Below are 10922 nucleotides of genomic sequence, written 5' to 3'. Positions count from 1 at the left end.
TTCAAAATCAGGGGTATTGCATGGTGAATAGTGATTACTTTGTAGATGGCGAATGCTCTGTGACTTTACAGATATCTTCTGGTGTCCACGGTCTATACACTACAGGTGTTGGGTCCTGGCCTTCCTGTCCTGCATGAGGGTTCGGTACTTCAATTAATTGACAGATATCCTCACTCTGTTCTAATGACTGTCTTCTTACTTGAGTGTCCCTAGGTATGTTACGAGTTCGGGATGTGGTTTCAATAGCTTCTCTTACATTTGGTCGTTGTGATACCTCTGTTGCCACAGGATAACGTGGGGGGGGGCAAGCCTGCCCTCCCGCTTCATATCCTGGATGTGGTATCGGAGGTGGTAGGGGGGTGGGGGGGGGTCTATCGCTACTACTGTATTATTATCTTCTTTGTGTACATATGATGCTTTCGCATTTCTAGTGTTCTGTTCCCTTCGGTTCACTACCTCAATCCACCTATGTGCTTGACGGATACCCAATTGTCGCTGGTTTTTCGCCTGCACATCTTAGGGTTGCCACCTTTTCAAATGCAGAAAGTGTGACATTAGTGTTAGGAACGTGTACTTTGGCAGGGCAAAACATACCCACGGCCAGTACTAAGGGCAGCAATTCACTTTTTGCCAGGAGAGCAACCTATTCTTGTAGCATTTGAGTTGCTTATTCCGTTTATTATGATATTTTGGTGTTTCAGATACAAAACTACTGTTTTATGCTACCATTTAAGGTGATATCTGAGAAATCTTTGTCCTAAGATATCAGGACATTTGCCATTTGTTCAGTTTGTTTGCAGGACACAACTGGCCAAAGAGGGACTGTCCCTCACAAAGTGGGACAGGTGGTTACCCTAGAACAGCTGCATCACATTTTCAGTGATTCCAATGTTTCAGTAACGATATTTTGTCTAATATACCATCAATGTCATATTTATTACCCCATTTTGCAGAATATCTCACATTATGTGCTCTCTGCAATTGCATATACTTTACGTCACCCATCAAACGCGGATCACATGATCTGTTTGTGCACTAATCTCCCATATCCTCTACACGACTGTTACGTAACCCTTCTCTCGTACCACGTGGTATCTCCTTCCCTGTACCCACTGTAGTGTCTACAATGTCTACAATGACTATTTACTCTACTCTGTGTTCCCCTGATCTATGTCCAGATTTAAAACTACTTGGATTGGTCTTCGACCTGCTATCACAACTGTTAACAGAAACACAATGTAGTCTGGTCCCTGATCTACAATAGAGACAAAGAGGCAAACCCTCCTTACCTGAGCCTCCTGTTTATGACTGCACGTTTTCTTCTTGGGATCCAGTTTTCCGCTTTTCAGCCACAGATCAGACAGTGGACAGCCTCTTTACACACAACAATTCAGTCTGAGGTCTTTTCACTCCAGAAGAACCATTTAGGCAAATTCTCCTGCGCAGATGTCTAACCACCCATGCACTCTGACCTGTAGCTTACCAAGGGAATTCCGGAAGACAAGGACCACAATGTCAAATAAGTTGTTAAAACCAGACTGTTGAAATCAGTAGGCTTTTCTAGGTGACAGTCAATAACACAGGAAGCTCGGGTCCACAACGTTTTAGTAGTGTACACAGGCAGGCAAAATAATATACAGTCCAAGTATGAGAGTTTTGTCTGACTGTATACAGTAAGTAATTTCTTTATATAGTGTTTACAATCAGCTTTTGCCCACCTTACTGACGTGGTCGGTCACAGGGCATTTCCATCACTATGGTCCGCAATGTTCTATACATACGTGGGTGCTGCGGTCATGCTTTTGAAATGTTTTCCCATGGGAATAACACAGCCTTGCAAGGCACCTGGTCAATTACAGTGTCCTTCTGTGATTGTAGATGTTTCAAGGACCCTGGACTGTTCCGATACAATAGTCAGTTCATTTCTTAATATGTTCCTTTGTCTCTCTGGTAAGGAGTTGTACTCTATCTTCGATAGAGCTCACAAGGCCATCCTCCTCAGGGGAAGGGAGGATGTTATGCATGTACATACATTTATTTTTCTGTAACCCAGCAGATAATTAATGCTGAGAGACATGGGCCTGCTGTACCGGTTACTGCCAGGGTCAGAGTTCGATCACACAGCAGCTACGCTTCACCAATTACATGCATGATCATTTCTACTGCCATATTGTACGGTACAATTCAATGCATTATATTGTATTTTGCTTCTAAACTGGCACTTCATATGTGTTTCTATATATAGAATGCATGTTGTTCCGTCCTTTACCTTGACCGTGTGTATTTGGCCGTCCGGAAACGCTACTCTCCACATGTGATGTCCCACCTTCCCCTTCTGTGCCTGTGGCACCCTGTTAGGACGTCCTGTTTGGTAGGCACATGTTCCGCTATATGTGTTTGACTTCTCTGCATAGCTAATCATCGATGCGGTGGTTCACCAACCCGACTTGTCCACATGTGTACAGTTATGTGCACCGTGGCGTGTGCAAACCTATATGGTTTGGACGGGTACATACCACATGCGGGATGCACACATTCTGCAGACACATTCACATGCAGCCATTTCCATATCTGTACCTGAGGTGGGTTGGTGACATGTGGGGTACATATTTGCCCGCGTGGCACTGCCTAACACAATACTTCTTACCACATTTCAGGTATGCCCATTGTTTGTAGGTGTGTAGCTGCACAAGGATGCTAGCTGGTTTGGGTGCACAGGCGTACATGGGTGGGACTTACATGCTACAATGGGGCTATTGTGTATTACATCTGCATGCATGGGTTCTGCTTCTGGATATTACACTTAGACATACGCCATCCTGTGTATGCGACAAACACGTTCCTGGGTGTGGGACATGTTGCTATGCACATGTTTGCCTGTGTTTAGGGTATCTTGGTTCCTTCCTGTTGTTATGTCGACACAGCTACCTGGCTGTGTACTCTCACTACTGCTTGTGACCATTATGGTTGACACCTTTTCCAATGCCCATAGTGGGACATCTTTTGTGGAAACATCGGATTTTGCAGGACAACACATACCCACAGCCAGTGGAGTTGACAGAACTTCACTTGTTTGCCATAATATACGCTTATTCTGTTAGCATTTGGGTTCCTTATTCAGTTTCTTATGCCATGTATGTGTTTCATATACAAAATATATGTTTTATGCTACTATTACAGGTATATTGCGGGAATATTTTTGCCAAGAAATCTCAGGTCATTTGCCATTTTTTCGAGTTTTGCCGGGACACAACTGTCCAATGAGGGACTGTCCATTGCAAATTGGGACAGCTGGTAACCCTGGTGACCATGCCCATGTCACTACTGGGGTTGCCACCTTTTCCAGTGGCCAAGGTGGGACATTTTCGGGACTCACATCAGATTTTACAGGCCGACACATACCCACGGTCACTATATAGCATAAAACTTCACTTGTTTGCCTAAATGAAAGCTTATTGTTGTAGCAGTTTGGTTGCTTATTCTGTTTCTTGTGACATTTAGGTATTTCAGTTACGGAAATAACCATTTCATGCAACCATTATATTAAATACGGGATATCATTATGTCCTACGATCTTAGCACATTTGCCGTTTTTAATTTTTTTATCGGAACACAACTGCCCATGGAGGGACTGCCCCTCGCAAAGTGGGACAGGTGGTAACCTTAGTCGCTACTCCTATGTCGGTGCGGCGCGCTGACATGCTGCGGTACACCTTCTCTGGGTATGCCCGCTGACGGTGCATTGCGGGACAAACACGGTGTTACGCGTATCCTTTGTTCCTTGGACGGGTACACTTAGGGCTTCGTGGGTTGTATTTGCTTCTCCGTGTTGTTGGGACGGGTACTATGTTGCATACTCTACGCGCGTTTCATTCTGCACGGGCCCTAGCTGCTGCCATTACTATTATGGGCGGACCGTGGCAGTCAGCACATTAGGTTGCTCATCGCCTGCCGGCTTAGCCACGCCTCCGGACACATCCTACTTGGGCTCGCTCACGTACACTACGCACGTGTCTGTGGTTGCGGCGCGCTCTCATTACTATGCATATGGCACTACTACGCCGACTATTCACTGCACCGCCGGCGCAGGCCTTACACCGGCCTTGCGCCGAGCTTCATGAATCCCGGGGAGTGTGAATAGCAAGTTTGACGAATAGCGATGTGTGTCCTTAAATGTGTTTTTACATCCTGCCTTTTAGTGTCATATTTATTGTTTAATATTGGGTGGTTATTAGGAGAAATATTTAAAATATTAGCAGTTTCTCAATAGCTCCTTCTAATGAAATGCAAACTTGTTGTATTTATAATTGTATAATTGTTGTAAATACCAGCTAAAATATCTCTGCCATTTCTTTTTTGATTTTGCTTTAAATTATTTTACTGTAGCTTAAAATAGTTTTTTTCTGGAGATTTTCTCCCTGGGCCTCCACTGAAAAAGGGCTAAATGCAGCTCAGTAGGATTACTCCCAGTCTACAAATGTAAAATAAAATAAATAAAAAAATAAGAATTTTGTGTGCGATATCAGGTAAGCTATGTTATGCATTTAAATATGTTCAGTGATTTCACTGTTGGTGAAGTGCATTTTTGGAAATTTCTTTATTCCATGTAGTGGTGTCTTTTGATGAAATGTGAATTTGATAAGAAAAAGTAGACCCACATATATATATATATATATATATATATATACATATATTTATATATATATATATATATATATATATATATATATACATATATAGGCAGATAATTAAACAGATGGATATATATATATATATATATATATATATATATATACATATATGGTTCCCTTTCACAAGATCGAATATATGAATACTTGAAATGCAGAAGCCCGAGCCCAAAATCTCGAGTATTCATATACTTGAAATTGTGAAAAGGCACAAAAGGAAAGAAAAAAATATTTTTTATAACATTTTTGCAGGGGGGCTGCACCCCCTGCACCCCCCCCCCACAACCCCCTACTTAAATATACCAACGCTGAGATCGCACTACAGCAAAAGAGATGGAAATGTACCATTACGCGCTATATGCATAAGCGCACAACGGGACACTTTCCATTTCTCCGCTGAATGAAACCTGCACATTAAGGAAGGAACAGAACAGGGGGACCCAGCCCCCTACAAGAAGGTAAGTAAAGCTCTTAATCTAATTTTTTACACTTCCCGTTCACAATTTCGAGTTACTGAAACTCGAGATTTTGAACTCGATCTTATGAGTTTCAAGCTTTCAGTAATTCAATCTTGTGAAGGGGAACCATATATATATATATATATATATATATATATATATTTATATATATATATATATATATATATATATATATATCCATCTGTTTAATTATCTGCCTATATATGTACGTGTGTGTACGTGTGTGTGTGTGTGTGTGTGTGTGTGTGTGTGTGTGTGTGTGTGTGTGTGTGTGTGTGTGCACGTATATATTTTTAATCAAGTGATATTTAATTTAATCAGGATTTTGAAAACAAAATACACAGATACAAGCAATGAAAATGTAATATTGTTTTTGATCTTGGCTATGAATCTCTTGCGCAGTTCTGTCAAAAACTAGAATTCCTCTAGTTCCTAAGTACTAACTTGGATTTGTTTCATCTTGCAGGAATACCAAATAGATATTTTTTTTGCTCAGACATGGATTGACAACCGCCTTAGATTCAACAGCACTATGAAAATTTTAACACTCAACAGCAATATGGTGGGAATGATCTGGGTTCCAGATACCATCTTTAGAAATTCCAAGACTGCTGAAGCCCATTGGATAACAACACCCAATCAGCTGCTTCGAATATGGAATGATGGAAAAATTTTGTATACTCTCAGGTAAGATCTATAATACTACATTCTAAAATATTAAATAAAATTATGCATTGTATTCACTTGAATTTAAACAACTTTAAAAATATTTTTGATATGAGAAATTAACTTTTTGAACAATACGTACTGATATTTCAAGCATCTAGCTGTAAACCTAACCTTTGTACTGTTTTCGTTATAGTCATACCCTCCAGACACATAGCAGTTTTGAAATTTCCAGAGAAATGCTGAAATAGATGAGCAAATATGTAATCAGCTGATTTTGGAACACACTTGAAAAATGATGCATCTTAAATGTTATATATGGCTTTGTAACAAAAAGAGCCAGCAACGAATTTTCCATGCAACGAAGAGAGCCAGTAATAAATTTTCCATTCCTTTGCTTCCTTTCCTTAGGCTTACAATTAATGCAGAATGCCAACTACAGCTGCACAATTTTCCGATGGATGAGCATTCCTGTCCGCTAATATTCTCCAGCTGTAAGTACAGCCTATCTGCCCATTCATGCAAATCCTCACAGAACAGTACATTGCCATTAATTTCTGTCATTTCTTAACAGCATCCCAGTAAGGGAATTCAAAGCCAGCTTTAGTTGTAGAGGTCATTAAAATGCAGTTTATCCAGATTGTTTAGTTACTTGTCTGAAATGATTCATACAAGAAAATAAACTGATCTTTATGTCAGGACAAATTTTTAAAACAAGTCGTTTACTTATTTTATACTAAATATTTTATTTCCAAAATATTTTCACACAGTGATATATTTTTTTCTATTATGCTAACACAAACTGCTCATGTGGGAACATAATAACATCTGTGCCACTATTTTGGATAAGTGGTTTGTGTAATATACCAAATCATGATTCAGTGGTAATTTAATAAATGAAAGTCGAATATCGCAACAAGAGTCAGTCTATGCCTTTGATTATCTGCTTAACATGTGCAATGAGATAATAGCAGGGAACAAAAAAAATAATTTATTATTTTCACTGAAAAGAGTGTGAATGTCAGCCAAAAGGATATTGATATCTTGATATCTGAACCTGAAAGTTGTGAATTCTTCTCCTAGGCATGGATGAAGGTTTGTGTTCCAGTTCTGGAAGATCACTAATGTTAAATGGATTACTGTTACAAAGGAGCACCAAATAGTCAGAATTCTCAGAATATCTCCACCCTCATGCATTCTGTTGCTTACATTACAGAAAGAACACAAAGTGTCTGGGCATGTTTTATATAATATGATTAATTATTGGTGTCATGCTCTGATGTGCTTTATATAATATGATTAATTACTGGTGTCATGATAAGTCAGTATGTTAATTTATATGTTCATAGGTTCATAGGTAGGTACTAGGCTATTTGCCTGAAGGCATTTATAAGCCTAGTCGGAATGTTTTGGCTTTCGACGCCCCCTTAGATTAGTTCCCTGTGCCTCTGTACAGCAGAACCATTGAAGTGATCCCTGAGGTAAACTTTCTGTTTCCCATCCACTCGTCAAGGTTTCTCTTGAAGAGTGCTAGGGAGGAGCTCTGTCTAATGTATATTGGAATCTTGTTCCAAAGCATGGGAAGTCTCTGGGACAGGAATCTATCCCTCCAGCGCATCCTATTTATTGTTGTTGTGAGGTTTAGATCCCTGGAGCGTGTGGCTCGAGGGGATATGGTTTTCTTTGGGTGGAGCATGTCCATCAATTCTGGGTTGGACATGGCCTTGTATGTCAGGCAGAGATCACCTCTGAGTAGGTGGTATGCAACCGAGTACAGCTGGAGTTTCTTCAGTTGAGCTGCATAGGGCATCTGCTTGAGGGCAGTGATCCTCTGGGTGAGGTACTTCTGTGGCCTTTCCAGTTGTTGCAGGTGTCTTGTAAGGTACATCCCAAATTGGGCATTGTACTCTATGATGGGTCTGATGAGTGATACGTAGAGGGGCCCAATTACCTATTTTCGATCTGGATGCAAACCCTTTTGTGATCTGGTGGGCCACATAGAAGGATTTTCTAACCACTTTGGCTATGTGATTATCAAAGGAGAGGTTACTATCTACTTGGGTCCCCAGATCCCTTATTACATCTTCCGTATTTAGGGGGCTACCACCTATGTGGTAGTTTGTGTATACTTTGTTTTTTCCAAAGGGGATGACTATGCACTTTTTGGCATTTAGCTTGAGGCCATGTTTTTTAAACCAGCTATCTGTCTCAGTGAGACCCTTTTGGAGGATGTCTGTGTCAGCCGGAGAGTCAATTATAGCCCCTAGTTTGCAGTCATCCATGAACTTGGTCAGCCATAATCCTCCTGTGCTTGCCTGCACCTCTGAGAAGTATATGCTGAACAGGAGGAACCTAGGACTGAGCCCTGGGAAACACCACTTGTAACCAGTTTAGAGTCAGACCTAGCTCCTGCAACTCTTACCATGTGGGTTCTGTCCATGAGCCAGTTGGCAACAAATCTCATGATGTAGGGGTTTATGTTCAGGCTGGTGAGCTTGTCTGTAATACCTGAGTGGGGAATGGTGTCGAAAGCCTTTGTGAGGTCTAGGTTGGCTGTGTGGGCCACCTTTCCCTCATCTATAGCCTTGGTAACTGACTCAAAGAAGACCACCAGGTTTAGGAGGCATGATCTGCCCTTAACAAAACTGAACTGGGTAGGGCCAGTGCTTGGAGGTTTCCAATGTCTCTGTTAATGAGATCCATGATGATGCACTCTATAGCTTTGCAGGCCAAGCTAGTCAGGTTTATAGGGTGATAGTTCCCATGGTCTGCTTTGGCTCCACCTTTGTGGAGCAGAATAACTGTTGCTGTGCACCACTCTGTGCACATGTAGCCTGTGGAGCGGCTGAGTTTAAACAGTGTGTTTAGGTGAGGAGTTAGTTCATCTTTGAGCTCATGTAGGACGCTGCCTGGGACACCATCTGGTCCTATTGATGCTGTATTTTTGGCTTTGGAAAGGGCTGTTTTAGCCTGAGTGTCTATGATTTCAGGGGCACTACACTCTTTTGGTATAGTTGTGGGCCCTTTTGGGGGTGAAAGGGGATGAAGTTTGCACTGAACCTGTCTGCCAGGATGTTGGCTATATCGGTCGGTTCACTGTATTTTGTGCCATTCTGCACTAACTCCGAGCAGATTTGAGAATTGCCACTTAGCTTCTTGACATACCTAAAGAATGCCTTGTAGTTGTCTTTGGAGTACATGGCAATTTTTCTTTCGAAGCTCGCCTTGGGTGATTTCATGAGGGATCGTAGTTTCATGCTGATACTGATCAGGGATGTCTTCCCTTCTAGGGATTTTACTCTTTTCTGTACTAGTTTCCTCTTTCTATTGTATAACTTGTTTATGGCAGGAGTCCACCAGACTGGTTTCCTTTTCTTGGAGGAGTGAGTCTTGGTTTTGTTTGGGATAGCACAATCCAGGCATTCTTGTAGGTGCCCGTAGAGTGCATTAGTAAAGGATTTTGCAGCTTGGACAGTGTAATATTTTAGCATGGGAGCTTTGAAACTTTGCACCTCGATCTTAAGTAATGTGAAGTTTGCTTTTGAGAAGTTTTTCACAGCGGTTTCTTTGACCGGGGGTAGTGACGGAATGTGGATATCCAGAGTGATTAGTTTATAGTCAGATCTAACCAGCAATGGGTTGACCTCCTGTGTGGAACACCGATTGCCCATGTTGGTGATGACCAGGTCCAATATGTTGTCACCTCTGGTGGGGGTGTTGACCAGTTGATCCGGAGGATTTGAATTTATAAATTCTAGGAAATGTTGAGCAAGGGAGTTTGTACTTGAGTAGTTCTCCCAGTTAATGTTTGGGTAATTGAAATCACCCAATATCAGGGTGCTTGATAGGACCTTTATGTTTCCCAGTGTTTCCAGGAATATGGAGTGGGGATCCTGAGACATGGTGGGTAATCTGTGGCAAGCTATAATTTGAATAGAAGTTTTGCCCATTGTTAGGTGCACATAGATGATCTCTGAAGCATCGTGCTGTGCCACTAGCCTGGAGATGTGGGTATCCTTGATGAATATGGATACTCCCCCACCTTTTGTATTTCGGTCCAGGTTTTGTGGCCAAAATGTATGGTATGAGTTGTAGCTTGGTAGTGCTGGGGTGCGCTCTGGAGTCTTAAACCAGGTTTCTGTTACTGCACATATATCGATTTTCTCCATACTGAGGAGTGCCTCGAGTGCATGCATTTTGAAGTTTAGACTTCTGGCATTGAGTAGCATTACCCTCAGTTTTTTGTTACTTGTGCTATTTACGGCGGTGGGTTTGTCTTTTGAGCCTTGCCTAAAAAAGGCACTATGGGGGTAGCAAGAGCCTTGGCCAGTATTCGAAAGCCTAACGGTGACGGGTGCAAGCCGTTTCTAGCGAAGCAGCGTGGCTTGTTGAGCATGTCATCCCAGGCTGACAGACACTGGATCCCCTTTGAATGACACCAGAAGCTTAACCAATTGTTGAAATTGATATTTTTTTCTCTATACCATGGTATCATTCTTGGTGAGGGCAGGATGCTACTCAGGGTCAAGGTCATACCAGCCTGGGCTACATGAACAGAGAGCTCCTCCATGTCTCTTTTCATGTAGTCCAGGGAGGTATGGCTCAGGTCATTCATACCAACATGGACAATGACAGAGTCATATTTGTACTTGTTCTGGAGTGACCTGAGTGCTTGTGTTATGTGACTGATCCTGGCACCTAACAGGCAGCTAACACTAACCTTCCCCATGTTCAGCCTAGTGAGTGGGACGTCAGAGTGCCTGACTATAGAGTCACCTATTACTAGTGTGTTGGGTGTGTTATTTTGCCTTAAGGGCTGTTATTGTGTGGCACACTGGTTTTGTGAAGTATGTGTTCCATGGTTTGTGTTGGGGGGGGTGGAGGTTGCTTGGATGTCTGCTTTGGAGGTCTCTGTTGCTTTTGCAAATTTTTATTTAGTCTCCGAGTATGTTTTTATGTATTTATGTATGTTTTTGCCAGTGCTGATTTCATAGGTCTATGTGAGACTGGTGGTGTAATGCAAGTAATTCCCTTCTCCTCTTGACTGCCTGGTCCAGTCTTGGGTTGAGAGAGCTTAGCCTTCAGTTTG

General features: G+C 41.9%; 1 protein-coding gene across 1 annotated transcript in view; it reads left to right on the top strand.

Moving 5' to 3' along the window:
- The first annotated feature begins 5637 nt into the window (after window positions 1–5637).
- The window catches only part of LOC122802509 (gamma-aminobutyric acid receptor subunit gamma-3-like), a 934322-nt gene continuing 929037 nt past the window's right edge, over window positions 5638–10922 (top strand). The window contains exons 1-2 of the mRNA XM_044072161.1: window positions 5638–5854; window positions 6245–6327. Of these exons, the coding sequence (XP_043928096.1) occupies window positions 5700–5854; window positions 6245–6327 (238 nt within the window). The 5' untranslated portion in view covers window positions 5638–5699. The remainder of the gene's footprint in view (window positions 5855–6244; window positions 6328–10922) is intronic.

This window comes from Protopterus annectens, chromosome 5.part0 (assembly GCF_019279795.1).
Source record: "Protopterus annectens isolate FY-2018-M chromosome 5.part0, PAN1.0, whole genome shotgun sequence".
In the NCBI taxonomy this organism is placed as follows: Eukaryota; Metazoa; Chordata; order Ceratodontiformes; family Protopteridae; genus Protopterus; species Protopterus annectens.
This window is presented reverse-complemented; position numbering and strand designations above follow the sequence as displayed.